Raw genomic sequence first — 27,453 nt, forward strand, 5'->3', positions numbered from 1 at the left:
ATGAGCCTACGCAGAGTTAAAATTTGCGGTAGTGTAGATCTACCCGTACGAAGTCCATTTTGGTTCACCCTGAGCAGAGGATCCAGATGAGGTCTCAATTATTCGATCTAATAGAATCTTGTTATAGATTTTCGCAGCTGTGACAGTTAGGGATATACCACGATAGTTTCCTGTGTCACCCAAGTCACCTTTCTTTGGTAGGGGTATTATTCCACTTTTAACCCATATATTCGGTCGATCACCATTGAATGTTTTGTTGCAGATGTCAAGCAATTGTTGATTTAAGGCACCAGTTTTCCAGACTTCAATTGGTATGTTGTCGAGACCATGTGCTTTGTTATTTTTGAAACCTTTGATACTTTTAACCAGTTCTTCCATGGTTATGTTATCCGTGTTGATGGGAAGAGGTTCATGTATTATGGAAGCAGTTGGTTTTATTGTGACACTGGGTGGTTGACCTAGCAGGTTTGAGAAGTGTAACTTCCATTTACTGACACGGTCTTCAGGACTTTTGGCTTTTATTCGACCCCTGTTTGTGCCCTTTCTTCTTGTGAACTCGTTTACCGTTTCCCATGCAAGACCGGATTTTTGGTGTTGTATAGCGTCAGTAATTGCATGAATCTTTTCATTCACATACTTCTCTTGTTCTCGATCGTAAGATTCCTGTAGCTCTTGCTTGGCCTCCTCCAGTTTTACAGCACTGCTTCTGGTATTTCTTCTCAAGGATACCTCATAAGCATTCTTCACCATTTCCCTTTTTTCTATGATGTTTTCATTTTCCCACGGAACGTGTTGCTTTATCTTGGCCTTCACAGGTACACTGATTTCTGCAGCTTTTTCATGGGCTGTCATGATATTCTCATACATCTGGTTTGCATCCTCATTACCATGTAAGTCCTGTAGAGTTTGGTATCGGTTGCAGACTTCAACAGTATACATGTCTTTGATGATGTTATCATTGAGAAGCTTGTTCCAATCGTATCTGATCTTTTTCTTACCAGATGGTTTACTTTGCCGCAGGTTTAGTCTTATTTTAGCTGTGACAATACGGTGATCAGATCCCACAGAACAGAAGGTGTATTTGAAATAAACCAAACGACTCATTCAGTGGATAATTACTTATCAGGACGGGGCTCAGTGTTCTGCACACAGTCCATGTGCATTTTAAGGAAGTTAAACCGGTTTGAACAAAGATGACTCGGTAAAGTTTATTTTTAAATTTAAGTTACATTATCTTCGATAACAACTGTGCGAGAGTACAAAAACCTACACACAGTTGAACAATGAGTTTGGTACAGACGATAATACTGAGCAGTTTAAACTCCTCACTACAGATACACACAAGAGAAAAAGAATAATAAGAAGAATAAAGTTATATAAAGAGGATTCGAGTATTGACATTTTGACACAATATACCATTTTCTTGATTACTGTACTTCTTGTTTCTTCTTTTGGTTTCGTGGTTTTTTAAATTTTGCTGTGAGGACGACCAGCTCTTCCCAAAGTTTTGTTTTTTGAAACAGATATCTCTTTAGCTTACCCGTAAGGTTTCAGCTTTTAAATCTTGCAGTTTTTTGCTGATTTCTATCGTTTTGCAGCGATTCAGCAGCGACTAACCAATGTTTGTTTGTGTTTTTGCCAAAAAGTTCCCCGCTTTAGCCTCGCAATCATGCTGTGAAGTCTCTCGTCCCAGGGCCGTCGGGGAATACAAATATCGTCTATTAGGACTTCGGCGCGAGCTGGGCTTTTGAGTCAGGAATTGTCAGGATTTCGAGTTGCACTTCGAGTTGGGACATTAAGTTTGGATTTGGACTTTTTTCTGCTAGTCGTCACGCAACTTGTGCGGCTGTTTGAATATTTGTGCGCTACTTCGCTATAGTGGTTGTTGTGGCTGATGTTATTGCTGAATCGCCAATCTCGAAATTTTTTCCCAACTACACGCTCTTTCATTGGTTACTTCGAGGTCACATGACATCTAACAATGAAACAGTTTCCCGCCAAAATCTCTGAGCAGGCAACATTGCAAAATCTATGACGTCAGAGGATAACAGTGCACCGTTACCCGCGAATGTTGATTTTCATAAATTTGTACACGGAAAAGTCTTTCTTCGTCGGTTATGTATGTAACAAATCACTCACCAGGAAACAGTTAGTTTTGTTTCATTCAGATTCATGATCAAGCGAAACAAATATTAAATATTTCCCTCGAGACCAGTCATTAAGTGTTTAATGTAACACTAACCTTACATGTAATAAACGTCAACCATAAATGTAATACTCAAAAATGAAATAAAAAAAAATAAAAGATTAGCGTATTTTAATACGAAATTTGCCTTTAAGTAGATTGTTTAAAGCGTATCTATCGGTAACACTGGCGTGACGGGCTGTGTAACGCTATTTCTATCGGTAACACTGGCGTGACGGGCTGTGTAACGTTATTTCTAAACCACTGGAATGTCGCGACTTCTCGCAATATTAGGATATAACTCGTCCTCTTGCGGGCTACTTATATTCGTTTGCCCAGAGAATTGTTTCGATTTTCTGATAGATTGGGGCCTAGTCTAGCCGTACAGTATGTTGCCCAGTATCCGGACGGTACCAGTATCCGGACACTTAAAACAAAAACTCAATTTTTGAGGCGCCCTTTTCAGTTATCGGTAAACGAAGTATTTCGAATGAAAGCTGAATATTTCGGCTTTGAGATGAAGGTTTTGGCGAGTTGAAAGCTTGCGAAACAGTCGCAGAAGACGCCGTTCTGTTCAGGTGAATGAACATTTCATGGCTAATACTTACGCTGTTTACTGCGCAGTAAAATTAGTGCTGCTCACAAAAGGGTTGGTAATATGTCATATTTTCAAAGAAACGGTTTTATATTTAACGCGAAGATACTTAAAGAAGTCAGGTTCTCAGAAAGTTTATTATTTCTTCTTAAAATTCGATTTGTTTGGAATAGCGGAGCCCAGAAACATTCACCAAGTATTGATGTCAGGTGCCCAGTATCCGGACAGTTTTTTCTTTGCTGTACAGAATCGATGAATTAGCCGTGTACATTATCCGGATAAGATTTATTTCATATCTATAACTATAATTAAAGCTTAGGATATATGATATAGTCGTAAAATGGAATTCTACTCAACTCCGTACGGAAATTTTCTTCACTCATTCCGAGGCGACTTGATTTCGTGTGCGCCTCTTGTTTCGCGTGACTGCATTTTCTATATATAACCGAAAGGTCGGAGTTGAACCTGGAATTCTCATACTTTCCCCAGTTGTGACTGCTAGAATGGGGTTGCAACGGTCTGAAAAATGTCACAAAGGGCTTGAGAGATGTGAAAGAAGGAGGAATTAGTGCTAGAAAAGCAGGCTTATTGTAGGGTCTGTAGGGACTAACTCCTGCATGAAGAAATCAACACTGCAGGTCAGACTAAATAGCAGAGTGACCTTTGACCGTCGCATTGAGGTCCCTTCGCCAAGCCTTTTTTTTTTTTACCGGGGCCCAGCCGGAGGCTGGACACCGGTCATAAAATGCAGACTGTTTCTGTCTTTTTTTCAACGTTACATTGTTAGGGATATATCGCTGACTGAGATATATCTTTCTTTATATATATTTCTTTCTTTTTCTTTTTCTTCTTTTAATAAGTTGGAATGAATTGCAAGAGAGGATTAGGTAAGTTTTGAACTGTTCATTTATGCAATCCGCTTTCGCTGTTTTTACTATCAACATAAATGCAGTTATAACTAGATGCTGTTATCAGAGGGATTGTAGATACACCAAGTTTTGTTCTTCCTTTTTGTAAGGGGGGGGAGGGGGTGTTTGATAAAATCACGACGTTTGCTAACACATAAATAGTATTTAACAATAGCAGTAATGTCATGTTGATATCGTTTAAAACTAAAAAACAAAAAGCATCAACCATCTTGGATCCGCTATTTTGAATTATTCACATGTATTCCATTTTACTTAAACGTGTATATTAAATCGAGCTATTCGTAAAAGAAAACTCGATGCTTAGGAAAATTAAGCAAGAAAGTCTGCAAAATATGAAATTCCGAGAGAAATGAGCGCTGTTGAAAATTAAACTCAGCATCTGCCATTCGGTCTCACTTAACTTTTTTTTTCCCTCAAACTAGTCTGTAAAAGGCCTGGATTTCATTAACAGTTATAATTATTTCTACAAAATGCTACATTGAGTGAAATATAACAAATGAATTAGCAAAAATTAAAATAAAAGCAATTTTTTTTGTAAAACATGGCTGCCAAAACTCTGCTGCCATGATACATCAATATTGGCGTTCACGTCACACTGTCTTTAAAAAATGGTCCCAGATAAATTTTAGGAAAAGTCGCTAAGTTTGGTGGACATAGCTTGAACGGTTTTGAGGTTATTCAACTTTTTAGCGAGGGGGGGCCTCTAAAGCCCCTCCCCCGTTCTTAATAGGGTTAATATCTCATCCTTAACCCTTTTATTTCTTTTAATGATGCTTGTTTATTTATTTCTTTATAGATTGAACACGATTACATAAAAATGACAGTAAAGAAAAGGAAAAAAGATATTACTTTTATTACATGAGACGTAAGATTTTCATCGTTGCCATGGAAACATGGATTACTACTAATCAATTCAGATTGAATTTCTTAAACTTTTTGCGGTGAAAAAGATTTTTTGGGGAGAAAAATATTTTCACAAATTTCCAGTAGATATGAAGCCATTTGTCACTGCAGCGTGTCGCGCAACTTGTCACCCGACGTGTAGACAAGGAGTGATTTGTCGCCGCGACGTGTTGCAACGACATGTCGCCAAGGCAAATTTCCCTTTCGTAAACGGTCCTTGTCATGTTTAAGACAGTTAGAAAATTTTTGACCTTTTATTGAGAGTGATTTTATTAAAAAGAAAGAAGATCCTAACCTCGAATATGGACCTTCGTATCCTAATCTCTCTCCCTTACCACTACACTACCACACCGACCCGCCAAATGTCCGGAAAATTAAAGTACATAAACTAGCAAACTACATAGCAGATCTCCTTCAGCCCTATACTCCGACCAGGCAATTACGATCTTCTTAAAAAAATCTGCTTGCAAGACTAAAGTCTAATCTCAAGTTTTACGGTGACAGATCTTTTTAAGTTGCTGCGCCCAGGTGGAACTCCCTAACCGATGACATAAGATCAATCCAGAACCTTGATGTTTTCAAGAATAAGATTAAAACACTACTTTTTAAAGAGGTTTTATTGGTTAGTTGCCACCCATTTTTCTTTAATTGTATATATTTTCCTTAGTTAATCTTAGCAAGTCGATTGTATCTTATTTTTTAGAAATTTATTTCTACAACTGTTATATATTCTCTGTAATAAGTCAAATATTTTAATTTATTTTTAATTTTTTTTAGAATTACGATTATTGTAAAGCGCCATTGAGCTGACGGAAATGGCGCTATACAAATTCTTGTATTATTATTATTATTGTATTATTAAACTGTATACATCAATTACAGGTGACCCTTGCCCTTTCCATAACTTTAAACGTAAAGTCGACTTGAGTTTCGACGTCTTTTTTTCTAAGACTATTAAAAAATGTACTGTAGTACTTGCCTTATTGCAACTTAATCCAGGGAATATATTAATCTATCATGACTAAAAAGTTATTGGTTACCAATGACGGCATCGACAGTTAAAAAGGACAACGACCGTTTACTAATTATAAAGGGGAATTGGCGTCGCATAATACAAAATTCCAACCTCGTTCCAGGGGTCTTCTCTAGGTGAGGACTCAGGTAACAAGGTTGTCAAAATTAGTCTTGAATCATTTGGTATTCTAACAAAATTTAATGCATACTTATAACATTGCTAACAGAAACATTGTACAGTTGCTGTTGTTGGAGAGATAGAAACTGGGAATAAATGAATTAAGGATAACTTAACGATCTACTCAGGTTTACTGGCTACGAACTTTTGACAATTGAATTTCTTCAGCCGATAGGTTGCTCCAAAAGGTTTGGCCCCAGGTATTTTATGGAGTGCTTCCCATATATATGTTGCTGTGATGAAGCGAGGTAGAGAAAAGTCGGACTGTCTCAGGTTACACGCCACTTGCTTGCATATAAAACTTGTTTATACTCTTTATTTCATTACCAAAATGTACCAAAAAAATTACTACTGTTTATCTCTTGTTATCAAATCTCAAAAACCAAGACAAATAGCAACCGAAAAAAATCTGTTTAACTTGGTTTGAACGATTTCCCCATTCCGTGATTATACTTTCAACGGCTTGTAACAAGAAATTTTAAAAAAGTGTTTCCCTGAAAGTTCAAAATAAGAAAGGTTATACTAACTAAATTGAACATGGTATTCCAAAGAAGCTAGAATGAGGTTTAATTCCAAGAATAATGTCTGAAGTGAGGAAAATAACGAAAATTTCACCTCCTATACCTCTTCAAGCGGCTCTTTTAAAGGGGAAAACTTCTTACGCAAATGATAGGTTATCTTAGTCAATTAAATTTTGTTATGCAAGGCAAGCGGCCCTCATTGCTCATGCGATGCCAGGGCTCGTCCATGACCAGCATGACATTGGCGGAAAAGGCGAAAACCATCGGCTGCCTCGAAATTCCTAAAGTGAGATTCGACTCGAAATCCTGTCTCGAAGGATTTTTTTTTCTCCCAAAAATATTTCTTGGACAACAATTAGCAGTTAACTGTGAAAGATTTGGATCCAGGATTCATTTCAAAACTAGGTTAAGCCGTGATGTTATTGGCTATGAAGACTCGAAATGTCATTGGTGCGATTCGATTGGTCTATTGTCACAGTTAAACAGTCGTTTATTGTTAGTCAAATTCTCATTTGTCCAGTTACTCTCTTGTATTTAGTTTTGTTTGATCCCGTCAATATGTCGTTTGTACGGTGCTGGTAACTGTTGAATACGATTCAGTGGCGTTTGTTTTAAGTTAGTAAACCAGCTTTCTAAAGTGAGTCGTTGATAGTACTCTGTTGAATACGTAAAACATGTCGCAGAGGCCCAGTCGATTTGATGTTTCGTCTGTAAATGGTGCTCAGCAATGTGATTGTTGACGTCACCATTTCCCTTCGCACATTTGTGTTCGGTCAGTCGCGCGACCAGTGCAGCAATGTAAGAAGCCTGGCAGTCTCAGCATTTGATCTTGCATACTGTTCCCTGTCTGTCTTCCGGTTTGTCTTTGTCCTTGACATTAGTAAGTAGTCGTCGTAAAGTGGTTATCGGTTTGTGTGCAACACGTATATTGTAAGGTTGTAGTATACGTACGATAGTTTCAGAGGTGCCTCTGGTGTACGGTATAGTTGCTGTCGTGCTAGAGTTGACGTTGGTCTGAGTGTTGGAACCAGTGTTACTGTGAGTGTTTCGTCTAACAAAGTCCCTTTTGCGAGTTATGTCTGCTACTTATGAATTAGCAGTTAAGTCGTCAGGAGAACACCGGGCATCAAAACCCAATCTTTGCACCACAAAAATAGTCAAAATATAGCTATTACGGAACTTTTATCTTTATTAGCAATAATCTTAACTATTACAAAAACTTAGGTTACCTTAAAATCCCATAAAGTTGGAGCTGTTTTAGCCTGCAAGCAAGCTCTCCGGGGCGCTCCTGCGGCGAGGCGGGAAAAGGAAGGAGAGCTTGCAACTACGTCTCTGGAATTTGAATATCTGCATCGAAAAAGGCGATGCAAAATGCTGATTGGCGGACATTACCCTTAGCGCGTGTTTTTAAATGTTTGTTTTCATTCGCGCTCGCTTACACTTCGCGCTGATTGGCGAAAATCTGACTGCACGGTCGATGGGGAGCAACAAGTGAACTGGAGGTTGAATTCACATCCAGAGACCAACAATTGTAGTTACAAGTTCTCGGAGAGCTTGCTCGCAGGCTAGAGCAGTTAAGGACTGGCAGTCCACACTTTGCCGTTTGTAGTAGTATAGTTGAATTTGTAGTCAGCACATTGCATCTATCGCCATCTATCGTTCCTCCGTGGGAGTTAGAACATTCCCTCCTGGAGTAGGTCCTTTCCCACCTGAAACTGGTACGGTTACACTTGGAGTAGACACTGTGATACGTCGTGAAGTGGCTCTCCATGGTCGTGGTGGTCTTGCTGTGATACGTCGTGAAGTGGCTCTCCATGGTCGTGGTGGTCTTGCTTTAACTACTGCGCGTGGTCTTGGTCTCCCACGTGGCCCGTGTCGCCTGGGTACCCTCCTTTGTCCTTGTTGTCTACCTCGCCAACCTCTTCGACGTCCACTACATCGATCACGGTCTTGTATGCGATATATCTTTGTTCCTACTGCTTGAAATATACAATTACCCATTTAGTTCAAAATGAAAAAAAAGAAAAAAAGAAAAAAAGAATAAAAAGAATGATTTCATCGACTTAGCGGTGCACATCATGATCATGAATTAGTTAGTGCTGATATCCGTTACGTTACAAGCTACAACACGTCATATTGAAACTTCGTATCTTATTTTCTTTATTAGCGACATCCGTGTTGTACAAATTTATCAAGTTACCGCAGTGTCTACGGTCAAACTTAAAACTTTGTCAGTTGGGTTTACACCAGATTATCGGTACTCAAGGTCTTTACTTCGTAGTCTTCTAGACGCTGTTTATTTACAGCTGGAATCCAAATGCTCTTAAGGTTTACAGCTGAAGGGAAGGCAAACTACCAAGAGCAACAAATCATGCACCTTGCTTTAATCTTGGAAAATGAAAATGAATTTAAAAAATAAATAAATTGAGAACGTCCATCTAAGGATCGTTAACTATAAAGAAAAGCGGCGAAACGAACCAGGAGCTTAACTTATCAACGTAATTTTCCTGACCTTTATAATAAACCCGATTTAAAAAAAAAAAAAAGAAAAAAGAAAAAAAACCTACCCTCTTCATCATTATCTACATCCCATTCAACAAGATCTGATTTATCAGACAAATCATCAGCGTCATCATCATCATAATAATCATTATCATCGTCATTGTCGTAGTCGTCCTCTAACAAATCACTCGGTTCTTTGTCTTCGCATTCATCATCCTCCCCAATTGTATCTTGTTCTTCATCTTCATATTTTCCGCCTTCTTCGTTTTCCATGTCACCTTGATCTTCATTGTTGTCATCTTTATTTGCTGAATCGTCTTTGTCGTTAGCCCAGTCATGGTCATCTACATCGTTTTCATCATATTCCCTGGCCCAATGGTCATTCTCCCCGCGATCGTTTAAAGCCGCTTTTCCAAAACTTTTGGTTTCTTCATTGTAGGTTCTTTTCAGCTTCGACGCTGTTTCTTCAGAAAAGGCAGCAGGACTGCAAGTGTCAAAGAAAAGCGCAGAAAACAGAACAAAAGACAAGGTGACAAGACACCAAGTCTTCATCCTGTCTCTCCTCGTTGTCGATCGTCTGCAATAGCGCGCGTATTTAAGCTTTCTCCGAAAGGCGATATTATCCGAAAGTAGGTATAAGGAAACATATATTCATATATTGTGCTCTTTACTCGGTTTCAGTTCTAATAAGACTGAAATAACAACGTATAAAGCTTACTAATCTTTATTAATATTATCAAAAAGGCTGATGGCTAAAAAAGATGACTAATATCCCATCCCTAGTTATATCAAATCCCCTATTGCAATAATTCTGATTTGCTTCAAATGTGTAGTTTTTTTTCGAAGAATGAAACTGCTTGAGGACAGGAAAACGCCAAAAACCACGAATTAATAACCTGAATTTTTTAAGGCATTTTCTTAAGCTGGATAAATCAAACTGACGAGTTGCGTCACCAGAGATAGTATGCTTTCATTGTATTTGATATTCATCTATCAGGTTCTTTAAGCTGTCTGGTGTCTGGGAAGGTGACTGGGATGATAACTATTTTTCTTTTTGCATATGGCCTTCTTTCTCTTTCACTAAAATGAATTCAAGCAAATGGAATTTCGAATCAGAACAAGAGAAATTTATAGGAGGCACGTGATTAAAATTTTTTTTCTTCCAACTTTTGAAATGGAATGACGAAATGCAACCTTTACATTGGATGATGTTGCTTGTTATCAGTTGCTTAACTTATATTCTGCCTATATCTTATTTTTGAGGTTAATCTCTACTTTAATATCATGTATGACAAATTACTCCTTTATTTTGGCCCGAAATTTCAGCGTTAATGTATAATTTCACACGTGAAATTATAAAATTGCCACGGCAACCTTCAGTGAGTGTCAGTAGCAAGATAGCGGCAATGTTTTAAATGTTATGAATGAAGATGTCAGGGTATTGAAAGGCGCCTTAGAAAACCTAAACACACCAAAGAGCATATCAAGAAGGATTCTGTCAGGTATTTTGTCGAAAAATTATGAAAACTATGAACTTAAGCTAAAATTTAAGCCCTAAAATGTTCATTGTGTTCAGTTCTCGCTCGATAATCAATTTGATGATCAATGTCAAAAGTACGAGTGGGAGCGTAATTTGTCACCCATGATATTAATAGGTACTCAAATGGTATAAAGGCTCAGGAAATTATTAGGATTTTGACGAAACGCGAGTAAAGTTATTCCCTAATTTTACTCTTCACCATTTAAAAAAAAAAAAAAAAAATTAAGACCGCCCCCACCCCCTTATCTGAAGTTCTGGATCCGCCACTGCAATGCGAGTAAGCGCAATCGAATTTGTTCATTCTATCGAAACGAGACGACGATGTCATGGTCATGCAAAATGTACATATCGAATCTTAGCAAGATTTACGTCATTACTGTTTACCATTACGGTCGCTACTGCATACAAAAAAGTAACAATGATCACTTCCACCCATATTTTGACATTATCGTCTTTAAGATGATTAGAACAACATTTCCTGTTGTCTAGGATAAGCAAACTCAACCGCAATTTCTTCCATTGGCAATTTTTTTCACTTGTCTGCCCCCTGAGAAACCACGAGACATCGCTTTTATCCGATCAGTCCTTAAGCGCGTGCAACTGGATAGTTTAAAATCGGTCAAACTTTTGAGCCAACGACTTCCAACATGTCTTTTGTTCCGTGATAGCAGGAGCGTAGCGTAACAATATTGCATACGTTTGCACACTCTTCCAACATTGGGATTGTGGCGTCCGTTTCCATGTAGCTTTAGGAACCTACCAAATGCGATTTAGATAAAAACAGAGCTTGATTTCTGAACAAATCATCCTAAGAACCAATCAGATAGAAAGGAAAACCAGCTATTTCAAGACGAATGTGATAAAGAAGAACATTTATTTATTGGAAATATCTCTCATTTTCAGATGCTAAAAAATTGAAGAATAATGAAGTAGAAGTAAAAGGCCTCTGTAGGGAGCAACCTGAACCAAGGAATCCCGTCATGAGGTTTTATCGATGACCCATTGCGTTTAATCCTTCTCTTAGTAACAGAAAATAAGGTTTCGATATCGTTGAATCCGCCGATTATAATATTTGTCACACGTCAAAGGACACATAATTCATGACAATAATAAAATTTCGTTCAGGATCTAATCAGCCTTGTAGCGAAGTAAGTCATCTTAAGAAAATTAACGGTTGAACAAGTGATGAGGCGCTGTCCTAGTTACCAGCGCCATTATTTCCTTATACATGATTGTCTTTCCTACTTTATGGGAGAAATGCTTACCAATTTTATTGGAAAGCGCATGCGCGATCGACCCGAAACAGACAGATTCTCAGACTACGTCCTAAGCGTATTGAAAGCAATATTTTTGGAGATATTGCGGGTAATACTTTCTTAAAAGGTTAATTTCAGAAACTTTCAGACAAATCTGAAGAACAATATTAGACCTTTTTTAGGGTTCTAAACGAGACAGGAGGCCGTACAATGGAGAGTTGCTCAGGGCTTTAGAAAAATACGACTGTTGCTTCTTGAGGTCTTATAAAACTTCTCTGCGGCATCAGTGGTGTGATTTTGCTTAACACTAAAACAGATACTGACAATAAATGCTGAATGGTGTAATTTATCTAGAATAGTGCGTCTTATAAGTCCTTTTTTTGCAGCAGTTCCTCTCTCTCCATTTAATCTGGTCTGGTGTCAAAGAACGCTGTTATTCCTTTTTAGATTAACATTAAAAATCTAGTGTTATTGTTTAATCTTATCATCAAAATTTGTTTGCTTCATTAAACTTTCGTTTAGTTGACCAGAAATATTTTTGATTCAAATTATTTATAAAACGAACGACGTCCAATTTTGAAAAGAAGCGCCGAGTTGGCTATAACCATTTTATATCCAACTAGCGCGAATGGAATAATTGTTTTATTATTATTATTTTTTAAACTCCAAACGTCTGGTTATTACAATTGAATTTTAGTAAGTTTCATATTAAATATTACAGAAGGACCGGATATTGATGTAACGTCGGGGAAATCAAGGGAAAATCACATGACATATGCGCCGTTTGCGAACTTAGCTAAATGAAAAATCTGAAAAGGAAGCAAATCACACAACCAAAAGGAAAATTTCTCTCATAAAAAAAGGAACGTTGATCAAATGTTCAGGTTAAAATCTTCGTCAAGAATAAAGACTTCAAAGTCAAAGTCAAGGAGAAGTGAAATAATTGTGCACCTGCACGTTGCAATTGTAAGAATACTGCAGAAAGCTTTGATCGCTATGCGACAAAAATTATTCTTGACAAGAACTGTTTTCGCTTTCCCTTACTATGACTGTTGTGGAATTTGACGCTAGATATGTCGACCTGATTGCTCGTCACTTTCGTTTTCTTTCTCCACTGAATCGAAGCTGCACAAAGACTTATAAATCAATAAAATGTCAGTACTTGAGCATTTTTTTTTCTTCCGATGTTTTCTCTACAAAAACCTTTAACAAGCTGCAGTAGACCAAAAAACTGTGTTTATACAGGAAAGCTTGCTGAGATCTTCTGCTCAAGTATACCACCAAATATTTACACAAACTTAAGGTAGAGATATCTGGACATAAAAGAGAATGCGATATCGTAATTGCGCCATTAATAGGTAAGGCAAAAATTATGATATTCGCCAAGAGAGTATCATTTGCAATATCCCCAGAAAAAGTGAATATTGATACTTCTTGGCTCACTCGCACAAACTGAGCAAATTAGAAATATATATGCAACTTTTACCAACGTCAAATCGAAAACATGTTAATATCTTGATATCTTTGAGCCCTGTTTCAGTGGAAGATACCAAGGGTAGATTCATTTGCAAAATACGCGTATAGATGTCGCATTTGCCTGTTGGAAATCTTGTTATTGATTTTAGGCTTAAAACTATGAAAAATTCCAAAAGGCAAATGCGACAGCTATACCCGTATGTTACTATAATATCGTATGCAATTAACTATGAATAATTTATCGTGAGAGAATGTCTTAAATTCACTTTAAAACACTTACATCATTTCTCATTTCTTCTTCTTATTTGAATTTTGCGTTTTATATTCCTAAAGCCGGCATATCACTCGTTACGAAAATATTTTAATTGATTATCACACCGTCTCTATGAATGAAGCCAAAGAAGATAATGTAAGACCTGTCCATTAATTTACTGACTCCTTAACTAGTCCTTCATCCGTTTAAGTTTCACTCAATGAAAGCTTTACCACCAAATGCCTGGTCAAATAGAGGACGGAGAGAAGATATTAAGACTGAGTATTTGCCTGGTGACGTATATCGTTACCAAGCAATTCAAGGAGAATTTCCGACAACACGGCTCAGTAAGCCTACAAATCCACTATTTCATTTGAGGGTTGTTTACCCACTGTGTTTTTCAACTTAGAGAAAACGCTTTTGAAAATAGCAGATGTCGTGTTTTAATTCTATAGATGAAATACGCTGATATTAATCCGTGCAAAAATAGAGAATATAGCCTTAGAACTTTCACTTATAACCAAAATAGAAAGGCGCAATTTTAGGACCATTCTTACACGTAAATAGTCTGATATCAAGGGATATGTATTCTTGAAGACCTGACTTCGACACTAGATTAATATCACCATGATGGAAGAGTTAAACAACTGTGTTTCTTCGGGGATTAGCCAGATGCTTTCGGGCAGCCGAGGGCAGGGAGAAAACGTTGGCGGCTCGATGGTCTGCCAACATTTTATTGGTTCTATGTGTTGCTCTGTTACTGGATTTCTGCAGCTGTACTAAAGTGCCTAAAGAAACGGCAACAGAACTGGAAGACTTCTTAGGTGAAGATTTTAATAATGGCATCCCAAACGGTACTTTCGTTCATAACACTGAAAAATTGGTAGAGGGCGATGGTGAAAATGTTGAAGATGAAAATGGTGGGGCTGAGGAGAAAGAAGATGAAGATGATATGGAAAATGAAGATCGAGATGCAGATGATGAAGAGGAAGGAGAGAAAGAGAGTGAAAATAGAGATCAAAATGACGATGAAGATGACAACGATCTAGATGAAGACGAAAATGGCGAGAGAAATGAAATTGAAGGTCAAGACGAAGACGAAGACGGAGATGTAGATGATACGTCCGATTTAACAGCCATGGATAATGCGAACGAGGCACAGGTTGCTGTGAGAGAGAACGAAGGTAAGGTCTTTCGACTTAAAGAAAGACAAATGAGGAAATGACAAACTAGGATATTTGTCAATTTGCGGGATGTGGAAACTAATAAAGGGAAGATGTTTTCTGCTCAAAAACTCAAAATGAAAAATAATCATTTTTTCCGCGCGGCGATCATAAAATGGAAATGTCTATTTAATCAAGAAACGCGAAAAGCATTATGTATGATTCGTTTCGTTGTAGTTTTCTCGAGAGCAAATTCATAAAAATTGCCTAAATCGGTAAAATTCATTCACAAAAACATGAACTGTGCACTATAACATAAAGTCTATATAGGTCCTATAAACAGCTTCAGAAACAAAAATCTAGATTACTGACAAATCGAGAAAATGTTTCAATGTGACAACAGCTTTGTTGCAAACTAATTCGAAAAAAAACTGTCTTTTTTAAAAAACTCTAATCTATACGCTACAAACCGGGGCAATTCGTTTCCCTGTTTTGTCTGTGTGTTTGAACATGTTAGAAAGGGCTATGTGGTTACCGAAATACCGGGATTAAAACCTCAATATTGCCTTGCACCTGTTAGCTAATTCTAATATTTTTCAACGACAGGACTAAATCAGCGTAAAACTGAGGACCCTCGGCGTAGACGACGAGGACGAAAGAGACGACGTAAAAGAAGACGGAGAAGGCGACGAAGACGAAGACGAAGACGATACAGGTTACGAAAACTTCTCTAGAAGCTTAGGCGAGGAAAAGGAGGTCGGCGTAAGAGATGCTTATGATTACGAGACCGTGGACGCCGTAAGAGCCGCAGGCGACGCAGACGCTCCAGAATATGTTTCCGAGTCAGTAAGAAACCCAGAAAACCCAATCCGAAACCTACTCAGGGACCAACTCAAGGACCTACTCAAGGACCGAGTCTGGGACCTACACAAGGACCCTCTGCGGGGCCCTCTGCCGAACCTTCTGCGGGACCTATTACGGGAGGAACGAACCCGACACCAGGTGGAACAGATCTCACTCCAGCAGGACGTTAGTTAGATCAGTTCCGCAGTGGATGTCAACAACAATCAAACTGTAATGTACGTGTGAACCTGCTATCCGTTTGTCCTTCAGTAGATGTCAGGCTGATCCTAACGGTAAAAGCACGAAAAGCTAACAAAAAAAAAACAGACAAACAAACAAACAAAAATAGCAGTTGAATATTTAATGTTAAAAATTTACCAATAAATTATAATACCAACACTTTGTGAAATGTAAAGCGTTTTAGGCCTTGGGCTGACAAAACACAATGCTAACAATACTTTGTATAAAATGAACCCAAGCTTTGAACTAGATCGGTTTTACCGTGGTTTGAATCGGTCCATGGTATCGGTTTGTTACTGTAGTATGTTGCACTCAAAAATGATAATAAAGTAGGGCTTATTAACTGGTGCGTGTCATCAGTTTTTCACTAGAAAAAGAGGGTCGTAATGATCTCTCGGTGTTTCTCAGATTATTCGTAAGATAAAATTATTGCTATTGTTACAACACGTAGTAATTTTCATATTTTTAAATTTGTGCAAATTTCTTCTGATGACTCCTTAAAAACAAGTTGAACGATAGAAGAGGTACGCTAAAAGAAACCATCATATAGCCTGGCAAAATTGATTGACTTCTAGCTAAGCCGAGACGTGACTATAAGAAATTACCCCAACCTCCTCCTTGTTTCAAATGTGATTCTTACGTTAACCTGTTATTGTACACACCATAGTTTTACAAAGTGGCGCGTTTGTGGACAGCTTACCACATTTATCATGTTTATATACCCACCTGGAGTTTGAAAACCGGGTCGCCCCCATTGAGCCAGGCAATTTTTTGGAGGGGGGCTTCCATCAAACTAAGTATCATGTTGTTGCACAGACACACGCCTATCACGGTATTACCTTGTAAGTTAACAACAAGACAAATTTTAGGTACGGTAACATAGCGATTTAATTTCTCGCATTTCTATATGAAGGATAGGTAAAACCTTAAAAAAAGAAAAAAAAAAACACACACACATATTGAGATCAAACTTTATTTCTCACAGAGAGGGTAAATTTCTGTTTAAGGAGCACGGAACTGAAGAATGTGTTAAGTATCGTTTAGTTATAGCAGCCAAAAATTTCAACCACAGTTTTCTCCAAAGCATTCCGGCTCATAACAATTACTTCAAATACTGAGGTACAAGTCTATTAAAAGAATATCTGGAGTTGTCGATAAATGAGGAAATCTAAAAATGGAAATAGTGTCACCATGTTACTCATGCTAAAAATTCGTAACAAAGAAAAAAAAACTTTTTCACACGCCCTGCATTACTGAATTTTTTTACATCTAGGTCTAAATCAGCGTAAACCTGAGGACCCTCTGCGTAGACGACGAGGACGGCGCCGTAGTAGACAGTAGACAGTAGTTAACTGATAATTGGCCAAAAAATTAGTAGTTAACTGATAAATGAAAAGTTAACAGTTAAGTGATATTATATTAATGCTAATGAAATCAACAAAGTTTTGCCAACAGAAATGTTATTTTCTGACATTTTTCTGTCCCGCTGATGACTCGGTGGAACATTAACTGATATTACTGTGTCCAAAAGGCACCAAGGCAGTACCCGAAAAACAGAAAGCTTCAGTCAAAAAGCTGGTTGTAGACAACTCAAAAAATAATTCGTCTTCTAATATCAACAAGATTTCTGTGTTCGGAAAAGGAAAATACTGTTTTCACGGACCCAAAAGATCGTCAAGTTAAATATTACTACCCAAATAAAAAAGCTGTGACTCTTAGAATTGAATCTGGCCAAAAAGAATTTCTGAGGGTTCAAAGAAATCAGCAATCTTTCTTTTAAGTACATGGAGTTTGTACTTACGAGAAATCATTTTTGTAACCAATGTAGTTGTTCTAACTATTGAGACTTTTGATAGAAAGAAAAGCTCGTGTTTAAACCTGTCTTCCTGAACCTGTTTGGGCAGTTTTATTTCTTAAAATCCTTGGATATCTTTATGAGGCTTTTGAAATAGGCGAAAAAGGTAACATTGAGGGACGGGAAAGAGGATGTCGACAAAATCTGTATCGAGGTGGGAAAAACGTCTGACAACGCAGATTGAAAACCTACATGCGATTTCTCACTTTAACATGAAACATTTATTGCTTTGAACTACGCCCAAACTTTGGAACCACAGTAAAGGAATCGCTTAAAAATTACGAGTTCGAAGTGGGCTACACTCACGAAAAGTCGAATTGTCCCGTGTCCGAATACTATCATGCCATTGTCAGCACTCTCAACTATGTCTCCCCCATCGGCGCAAACAGTGGTTGAATTCACCGATTGGATTCCAAAAATAATAGTCCAGTTTTGTTATTTAGACTATATTTTGGCGTCGACAATATTTCTCGTCGTCTGTTACGATGGATTGCAAGGATTAAAAATGGACTGAAACTTAGGCCAACAACAAGATACAAGCAATCAGATAAGTGCAAGACTGATTCCGATCAGATAATGAAAGTGCCGAAGAAGGTTACTTTGAAGTAGTTTATGGCAGGATATGCATGACCATGTCGGGGGGCCGATCAGTACGAGATCATGACTGGTGCGTCTGGATCTGTGAGGCTGGTGTCATATTGATGGTTATACGACCTATATTTTCAGTTACTAATAAATTGTACTACTGGCAGAGTTCATGTAAATTTATGCCTTGCATTTAGGGTGTACCAACAAAAGTGCGAGGAGAAAAATTCGGGCTATGACGGAGTGATATTCGCTGTAGGAAAGTGAAAGTTAATGGTTAACCAAGTTTAGTAGTTAACTGATATTTGGGCGTAAAAATGGTAGTTAACTGAGAATTGGGTACCCCCACTAGCACCCTCTAGGATATGCTTACGATTACAAGACTTTGGACGCCGTGGGAGCCGCAGGCGACGCAGACGCACCAGAAGAGTATGTTTACGAGGAAGGTGTCCTCCAAAATCTACCCAGAAACCTACTCAGGAACCTACCCCGGCACATTCTTAAGGACCTACTCAGGGACCCTCTGCGGGGCCCTCTGCTGGACCTTCTGCGGGACCTAATCCGGGAGGAACGAACCCCACGCCAGTTGGAACAGATCCCACTCCAGCAGGACATTAGTTAGATCATTTGCATGGATGAAACATTATCAATTTGATCAAACTGCAACGTGTGATCTGTGGGTTTTATTCTCCAGTAGATGACAGGCTGATTCCATCTCTGAGTACACACAGAGAGAATGTTGTAGCAATGTCAAGGTGTGTTACTCTACATAGACTCTACATGTAATATTATTGGGGAGCAAACTTCAGTTTCTCCTTTAACAAAAGTGTCAAGTTCTCAGCATAAGTGCCATAGGGAATGTATGAAGAACCGTGTCAATGTAGACACTCAAGAGTGACAAAGGTCATTTTTCTCTAAACAACTGATCATTTTATCATTTTCATCATACAGTGGATTAAATGTTGTGCAGCCTCAGTATAACAGCCTTGTCATGCACAACTCTTTTTTATACATGATTGCCCTCATATGGAATTAATTACCAACTATAACCAAATCCTCGACCACTTTAGCGCAATTTCGTGCTCGCCTTAATAATGTCAATTTCACAGGGTGCCAATGTACGAACTGTATATAACTTTATCTATTTTTACATTTTTACATACTCTTGGGCTAGTTTATATACATATATAATTATACTGATATAATTATGTTTTTTAATATTTTAATCAGTTTATAATGATTAGTCCGTTTTAAACTATTTTTAATGCATGTTCTTAGGTTGTTGTTGTTGTTGTTTTTTTCGGAAAATAGTTTCCTAAAAAATTTTCCCAAAATTACGATGTTTTTAGGTTTTTCTTAATATTTGTATATACATAATTCACTTTTTATCATGTTTTGTATTTTTTAGTTTGTCGAGCGTTTTTAACGTGAGCCACTGGCTCGGAAGATTGTGTAAACACTTCCCACGTCTTGGACATTAAATAAATCATTCATTCATTCATTCATCATCTTCATTGTAATCGTGTTCTGTCATCTAATAATGAATAAATAAATAAACAAGCATCATTCAAAGAAAAAGGGTTAAGAATGAGATATTAACCCTACTCAGAATGAGAAAGGGGCTTTACAGGGCCCCCCTCGCTAAAACCATTCAAAACTGTTTAAGCTATGTCAACCAAAATTTATCTGGGAACATCGTAGTTATTTTTTCTTGATTCCGTCAATAAGTTGTTTGTACAGTGCCGGTAACTGATGACTACGGTTTAGTGGCGTTTGTTCTAAGTTAGTAAACCAGCTTTCTAAAGTGAGTCGTTTATAGTAGTCTGTAGAATACATAAAACATGTGGTAGAGGGCCAGCCGATTTTATGTTTCGTCTGTAAATGGTGCTCAGCAATGTGATTGTTGACGTCACCATTTCTCGTATCACGTTTGTGTTCGGTCAGTCGCGTACCAAGGTTTCTGCCGGTTGCAGCAATTTAAGAAGCCTGGCAGTCGCAGCATTTGACCTTGCATACTGCTCCCTGTCTGTCCTCCGGTTTGTCTTTGTCCTTGACATTAGTAAGTAGTCGTCGTAAAGTGGTTATCGGTTTGTGTGCAACACTTGTATTGTAATATTGTAGTATACGTGCGATAGTTTCAGAGGTGCCTCTGATGTACGGTATAGTCGCTGTCGTAACAGGGCCAGAGATGGCTTTAGTCTGAGTGTTGGAACCGGCCTTACTGTGAGTGTTCCGTCTAACAAATTCCATGTTGCTACTTATGTCTGCTACTTATAAATTAGCAGTTAAGTTGTCAGGAGAACACCGGGCATCAAAACCTAATTTTTGCACCACAAAAATAGTCAAAATATAGCTATTGCTTAACCTTTGTCTTTATTAGCAAGAATTTTAGCTATTACACAAAATTATGTCACCTTAAAATCCCATAAAGTGGGAGCTGTTTTAGCCTGCGAACAAGCTCTCAGGAGCGCTCTGGCGGCGAGGCGGGAAAAGGAAGGAGAGCTTGCAACTACGTCTCTGGAATTTGAATATCTGCATCGAAAAAGGCGATTGGCGGACATGACATTAGTAATGACGTCATTACCCTGGGCACTTGTTGTTAAAGGTTTGTTTTCATTCTCACTCGTTTCCGCTTCTCGATGATTGGCGAAAATTTGACAGCACGGTCGACGGGGAGCCACAGGGGAATTTGGGGTGGGATTCAAATTCCAGAGACCTAGTTTCAAGCTTCCGGAGAGCTTGCTCGTTGGCTAGAGCAGTTAAGGACTGGCAGTCGACGCTTTGCCGTTTGTAGTAGTATAATTGAATTTGCAGTCAGCACATTGCATCTATCGCCATCTATCGTTCTTCTGTGGGAGTTTGAACATTCCCTCCTGGAGTAGGTCCATTCCCACCTGGTACGATTACACTTGGAGTAGACACTGTGATAGGTCTTGGAGTGGATTTCCGTGGTCGTGGTGGTCTTCGTCGTCTACTTCCCCCCTCGTCGCCTTCGCCGCAAAGGTGGTCTACGTCGTCGGGGTGGTCTTATTCTACGTGGTGTGCGTGGTGTCCGTATCCTACGTGACCTGCGTCGCCTGGGTACCCGCCTTTGTCCTCGTTGTCTTCCTCGCCCACCTCGTCGACGTGCTCGTTGAGATACGCGTCCACTACCTCGATCAGGGTCTCGCATGCGATATATCTTCATTCTTACTGTTTGAAATATACAATAACCCATTTAGTTAAAAATGAAAAAAATAGAATAAAATAAAATAAATAATAAAATAATAATAATAAAAGAATGATTTCATCGGCTTAGCGGTGCACATCATGTAATAGTTAGTACTGATATCTGTTGCGTCACAAGCTACAACACATCATCTTGAAACTTTGTTTCTTATTTTCTTTATCAGCGACATCCGTGTTGTACAATTTATCAAGTCACGGTGTCCATGGTCAAACTTAAAACCTTGTCAGTGGGTTTATACCAGATTATCGGTACTCAAGGTCTTTACTTTGTAATCTTGTAGATGCTGTTTATTTTCAGCTGGAATCCAAATTCTCTTACGGTTTACACCTGAAAGGAAGGCAAATTAAGAAGACCCAACAAATCATGCACCTTGCTTTAATCTTGGAAAATGAAAATAATAATAATAATAATAATTATTATTATTATTATATATAATGCTGTAAATAATGCGTATCTCTAATGCTGTATCGTATAGGGACCTAGAGCCACAACAAATCTATCGTATCCATGAGAACGAGAAAAAGCGTCTCTACTCAGAGAGAGTCCTGGACATCGAGCATGGAACATTTACACCCTTGGTCTTCACCACAACTGGCGGAATGGGAAAGGAGTGCTTGAAGTATCATAGCCGTTTAGCACAGCTGATTGCCATCAAAAAAGGGGAGCAGTATGCCAAAACCATCTCATGGATCAGAACCAGAACCTCATTCGCACTCTTGAGATCTGCGTTGGTTTGTCTTCGAGGCTCTAGGACCAGAAGAGTGCCATGTGACATTAAGAATGTTGATATCGACGTCGAAGTTGCTGAAGGAGCCATTAAATCGGACTATTGATGTGTTTCCTTACTTCATATATATCTTTTTATTTCATTATTATTATTACCATTTTTTTTGTTTTAAAATTATTATTATTATTATCATTATTATTACTATTATTATATACACCTTCTTCGTTTTGCATGTCACTTTGATCTTCATCGTTTTCGTCTTTATTTGCTGCATCGTCTTCGTGGTTAGCCCAATCATGGTCATCTACATCGTTTTCATCATATTCCCCGACCCAATTGTCATTCTCCTCGGGATCGTTTAAAGCAGCTTTTCCAAAACCCTTGGTTTCTTCATTATAGGATTTTTTCAGCCTCGTCGCTGTTTCTTCAGAAAAGGCAGCAGAACTGCAAGTGTCAAAGAAAGGCGCAGAAAACAGAACAATAGACAAGGTGACAAGACACCAAGTCTTCATCCTGTCTCTCCTCGTTGTTGATCGTCTGCAATAGCGTCCGTATTTAAGCTTTCCTCGAACGGCGATATTAAGGAAACATATATACATAGATATTGTGCTTATTACTCTGTTTCAGTTCTACTAAGACTGTAACAGCAACGTATAAAGCTTACTAATCTTTATTAATATTATCAAAAAGGCTGATGGCTAAAAAAAATTGACTAATATTCCATCCATAATTATATCAATTCCCCTATTGCAGTAAGTCTGATTTGCTCCAAATGTGTCTTTCTTTTTTCGAAGAATGAAACTGCTTGAGGAATAGAAAACGTCAAAAACGACGAATCAATAACCTGAATTTTTTAAAGCATTTTCTTAAGTTGGATAAATCAAACTGACGAGTTTCGTCACCTGAGATAGTATGCTTTCAATGTATTTGATATTCATCTATCAGGTACTTTAAGCTGTCTGGTCTCTGGGAAGGTGTCTGGGATGATGACTAGTTTTCTTTTTGCATATGGCCTTCTTTTTCTTTCACTAAAATGAATTCAAGCAAATGGAATTTCGAATCGAAACAAGAGAAATTTATAGGAGGCACGTGATTAAATATTTATTTCTTCCAACTTTTGAAATGGAATGACGAAATGCAACCTTTACATTGGATGATGTTGCTTGTTATCAGCTGTTTGCTTTATATTCTGCCTTTATCTTTTTTTTTAGGTCATTTTCTACTTAAATATCATGTATGACAAACTACTCCTTAATTTTGGCCCGAAATTTCAGCGTTAATGTATAATTTCACGTGTGAAGTTATAAAATTGCCAAGGCAACCTTCCGTGAGTGTCAGTAGCACGAAGGCAGCAATGTTTTAAATGTTATGAATGAAGGTGTCAGGGCATTCAAAGACGCTTTAGAAAACCTAAACACACACCAAAGAGTACATCAAGAAGGATTCTGTCAGGTATTTTGTCGAATAATTATGAAAACTATGAACTTAAGACAAAATTTAAGCTCTTAAATGTTCATTGTGTTGAGTTCTCAATCGAGAATCAATTTGATGAACAATGTCAAAACTACGATTGGGAGCGTAATTTGTCACCCGTGATATTAATAGCTAATCAAATGGTATAAAGGCTCGGGAAATTATTAGGATTTTAACTAAACGCGAGTGAAATTATTCCCTAATTTTACTCGTCACCATTTGAAAAACAACAACAGAAAAAATTCAGACCGCCCCCACCCCCTTATCTGAAGGTTTGGATCTGCCACTGCAATGCGAGTAATCGCAATCGAATTTGTTTATTCTATCAAAACGAGACGACGATTTCATAGTCATGCAAAATGTACATATCGAGTTTTGGCAAGATTTACGTCATTACTGTTTACGATCGCTACGGCATACAAAAAAAGTAACAATGGTCACTTCCACCCATATCTTGACATTATCGTTTTTAAGATGAAAAGATCTTCATTTCCTGTTGTCTAGGATAAACAAACTCAACCGCGATTTCTTCCACTGGCAATTTTTTTCACTTGTTTGCCCCCTGAGAAACCACGTGAGATCGCTCCTTAAGGGCGTGCAACTAGATGGCGGGTATCATGAATAAGGTTGGTTAAGTCTCCCACTAAGAAAATGTTAATATATATTTTATTGATCCAGAATCCGGTTCAAGAAACGCTTTTACATCACAGTTTGTATACGAAACAAAAATGATGTGTTTTAGACCACAAATGATACGAAATAAGGCCACTTTCCAACGCATCCGGATATTTTTGAAACCCCGTATAATTTTACACGAATTCGGCCTTTCGTCCACACAAAACCAGTGAATATGCTCACCGAAACTGCGTCTTTTTGAAAGCGCTCTCAAGAGTGGTTTAAGGGCCCGACCACACGGGATACGGGTAAAAGGTACGCGGTCTCAAGAATGTCCGGAATCTTTTGGTCGGTGCCTTAATTAAGCCCCGTGCAAACGGACGCAACATTGTTGGCCAACAACTCCAGACAATGGATGTTACATGTTGCGTCTATTTGCACACCCTATTGCATGTTTTTTGTTGTTGCGTTTTGTTGGGAGTACTTTCGAGCTTTTTGTTCCGTGATAGCAGGAGCGTAGCGCAGCAATATTGGATACTTTTGCACACTCTTCCAACATTGTTGGGATTGTGGGATCGGTTTGCATGTAGCTTTAGGAAACTACTAAATGCGATTTAGATCAAAACATAGTTTGTTTTCTGGACAAGTCATCCTGAGAACCAATCAGATTGAAAGGATAACCAGTGATTTCAAAACGAATCTGATGAATAAGAAAACTGATATATTAGAAATATCTCTCATTTTCAGATGCTAAACAACTGAAGAATAATGAAGTAGAAATAAAAGACCTCTCTAGTGAGCGACCTGAACAAAGGAATCCTGTCATGAGGTTTTATCGATGATGCATTGCGTTTAATTCTTAAAAACTCCGTTAATTTGGTAACAGAAAATAAAGTTTTAATTCGTTGAATCCGCCGATTATGATATTTGTCAAATGCCAAAGGGCATATAACTCATGACAATAATAATTTCATTCAGGATCTTATCAGCAAGTTAGCGTAATAAGTCATCTAATGTCAACGTTTGAACAAATGATGAAGCGATATACTAGACACACCATGCCAGCGTTATTACTCTCTTATACATCATTTACTTTCTTACTTTATGGGAGGAATGCTAACCAATTTTGTTGGAAAGCGCTTGCGCGAACGACCCGAAACAATATTTTTGGAGATATTGCAGGTAATACTTTCATGAAAGGTTACTTTCAGAAACTTTCAGACAAATCTGAAGAGCAATATTAGACCTTTTTTGTGGTCTTAAGCAAGAAAGATAAAGAGAGTTGCTAAGGGCTATATCAAAATGGGACTGTAGCTTAATTCTTGAGGGCTTATCAAATCTCTCCAGGCATTCATAGTGTGATTTTGCTTAACACCAAAAAAGATACTGAAAATAAATGCTAAATGGTGTAATTTATTGAGAAGCCTCATAGCGGAGCTCTCGCATGCACCATGGGTAAGTTAATGGGTAAGTTAATCTACCCATCCCAGAAAATTTGGTAATCAAAAATTTGGTAATCGCGTGACCGTACACCGACCGACCGCCGTCCGTCCGCACCACAGGCATACCAATGTTTCCTCTCACAGTTTCCAGCTACTCTGGGAGCCCAGGGGAAAACTGATTGCACATCAATGTTGGGATCAATTGACAGCTGTCAAAACAAGGTATCTGCTGACCAATATCTCTGACGGTATCGCGGGCTCAGGTGTCGACCCATACAGGTTGAGTACTTTTTTTGAAGTTATCCGGTAACAAGTTACTAGTTTTCAAATGATCACAGGCTCAAGTTTATTATTATTTTTTTAAATTCATATTAATATGTTGAGTTTATGTCACTATGGCCAAGCACTATTACCATTTTGATTTCAGACTGACCTCGGAAGCGAAAATTCAGCCAGTTATTTAAAAATACAAGTAGGGAAGACATGTCTTCCACTTTTCTCACCATAGTCACGCGTTGGTTACGCTCTATGTCCAAATTTTATGCTCTGATTGTTCAACATTTGACAGGTGAGTTCATTCGGAAAATTTCTACAGCATCTTGAAACTTTACTTTGACATCTGAAGCGGACAGAATTTTGTGTCAACTTATGAAGTTTTTAACTGTCTTTTTTCCATTGGATGTAAAAAAATGAAATACAGCTGCTATCAAGAGTCTTTTGTTATTCATGGCTGGTTTGTTTTTTCCGATTTCATGAAATCGAGCGTAGTTCTCGCGGCTATGCACGTTTGTAAGATTTGAGACAATGATCTGACCTAATATCAGGTATGACAAGCATACAGAACTTTAAAAATTAAAGCCTTCAGACTTTTTCTGACCACAATTAGAAAAACAACGTTCCGAAGAATATCTAGTTATAACTTTGACTGTTTGAGCGATTTTCTTGCCTCGAGTTCATCTTGAAAAATAGCCAACACTTGAAAGCCGGCTTAAAACATAAATCCGCAAGGTTTTTTTTATATACTTAAGCTTACATGATATTCAGGATTTTCAAAAACACTTTAATCTCAGTAATTGTCTTTCTGTATGGAAATTGCGGTCTCTGTAAATGTTTCACCGATTTTAACAGAAATCTTATGGTTGATTTAAAATAGATGATTGAAATATAATAACACAGTGTCACTCACCGTAAAAAAAGGAGATAAATAAGCTTGCATCATTTTATAAAGTTAAGATCGGAAGAGCTTTTTATTGTCAAGCGCCACACTGTATGTTAATAACGAAATTAACCAGTAAAGTCGGGATTTCCTCTGAAAAGCTCAGAAGTGTTTACTGAGATCTGCTGCTCATGTATACCACGAAATACCAAATGTACAATATTAAATGTACACTTTTAATTTTACAAAATTTAATAATATCAAATAAGCGATGCGCTCCAATATGGCTACCTCAAGGGTATCACCCCATTGCTGAAACAAGCCATATTTGTTAAATCATTTTTAAGGTTAGATCAGAGTAAAATATCAAAAAAGATAATACAAAGTTGAGATACAGTAGAACCCACGTAACTCGAACTCTGAAGAGAAACGAAAAACAGTTCGAGTAAGTGCGGAATTCGAGTTATCGGAGTGAATTTCAGTAAAACGTTGATCAAGAGGGAAAGCAAATTTCGAGTTATACGAGTTTGAGTTATCGAAGTTGTACTGTATTACAGAAACATCTCGACATAAAAGAGAATGTGACATTCTAATTGCGCCATTAAGAAATAAGACACTATAATATTCGCCAAGAGAGTGTTACTTCCAATATCTCCAGGGAAAGTGAATATTGATACTTCCTGGCTAACTCGCACAAACTGAGAAAATTAGAAATGCTGTATACAACTTTTACACACGTCAAATCGAAAAAATTGTAATATCTTGATATCTTT

General features: G+C 37.9%; 3 protein-coding genes across 4 annotated transcripts; 1 reads left to right on the top strand and 2 right to left on the bottom strand.

The window, feature by feature from the left end:
* Positions 1 to 39: 39 nt before the first annotated feature.
* Positions 40 to 1,104, bottom strand: LOC140932146 (uncharacterized). Its single transcript, XM_073381791.1, has one exon. It carries the CDS (start codon positions 1,102 to 1,104, stop codon positions 40 to 42), a length of 1,065 nt encoding a protein of 354 aa, XP_073237892.1.
* A 6,084-nt stretch (positions 1,105 to 7,188) lies between these two features.
* Positions 7,189 to 9,383, bottom strand: LOC140929606 (uncharacterized). 2 transcript variants are annotated; one of them, XM_073379356.1, is made up of 2 exons: positions 8,893 to 9,383; positions 7,189 to 8,301 (listed from the first exon to the last, which is right to left on the bottom strand). In XM_073379356.1, exons 1-2 carry the CDS (start codon positions 9,377 to 9,379, stop codon positions 7,979 to 7,981), a joined length of 810 nt encoding a protein of 269 aa, XP_073235457.1. In that variant the 5' UTR covers positions 9,380 to 9,383; the 3' UTR covers positions 7,189 to 7,978. The 2 variants fall into 2 exon arrangements, with proteins under 2 accessions (XP_073235457.1, XP_073235456.1); XM_073379355.1 differs by having other exon boundaries at positions 7,189 to 8,304.
* A 4,189-nt stretch (positions 9,384 to 13,572) lies between these two features.
* On the top strand, positions 13,573 to 15,458 carry LOC140932147 (uncharacterized). The gene is made up of 3 exons (XM_073381793.1): positions 13,573 to 13,699; positions 14,021 to 14,536; positions 15,122 to 15,458. The coding sequence occupies exons 1-3, from the start codon at positions 13,573 to 13,575 to the stop codon at positions 15,247 to 15,249; spliced, it is 771 nt and encodes a 256-aa protein (XP_073237894.1). The 3' UTR covers positions 15,250 to 15,458.
* Positions 15,459 to 27,453: the final 11,995 nt, after the last annotated feature.

This window comes from Porites lutea, chromosome 3 (assembly GCF_958299795.1).
Source record: "Porites lutea chromosome 3, jaPorLute2.1, whole genome shotgun sequence".
Taxonomy (NCBI): Eukaryota; Metazoa; Cnidaria; class Anthozoa; order Scleractinia; family Poritidae; genus Porites; species Porites lutea.

What these genes read in the sequence shown, in the direction of transcription:
- LOC140932146 (XM_073381791.1), bottom strand. Translation starts at nt 1,104, where the DNA reads ATGAGTCGTTTGGTTTATTTCAAATACACCTTCTGTTCTGTGGGATCT.
- LOC140929606 (XM_073379355.1), bottom strand. Translation starts at nt 9,379, where the DNA reads ATGAAGACTTGGTGTCTTGTCACCTTGTCTTTTGTTCTGTTTTCTGCG. An exon ending in TGTAGATAATGATGAAGAGG is followed by an intron (nt 8,305 to 8,892) that starts GTAGGTTTTTTT and finishes GTATATTTCAAG; the next exon opens with CAGTAGGAACAAAGATATAT.
- LOC140932147 (XM_073381793.1), top strand. Translation starts at nt 13,573, where the DNA reads ATGAAAGCTTTACCACCAAATGCCTGGTCAAATAGAGGACGGAGAGAA. An exon ending in ATTTCCGACAACACGGCTCA is followed by an intron (nt 13,700 to 14,020) that starts GTAAGCCTACAA and finishes TTCGGGGATTAG; the next exon opens with CCAGATGCTTTCGGGCAGCC. An exon ending in TGCTGTGAGAGAGAACGAAG is followed by an intron (nt 14,537 to 15,121) that starts GTAAGGTCTTTC and finishes TTTCAACGACAG; the next exon opens with GACTAAATCAGCGTAAAACT.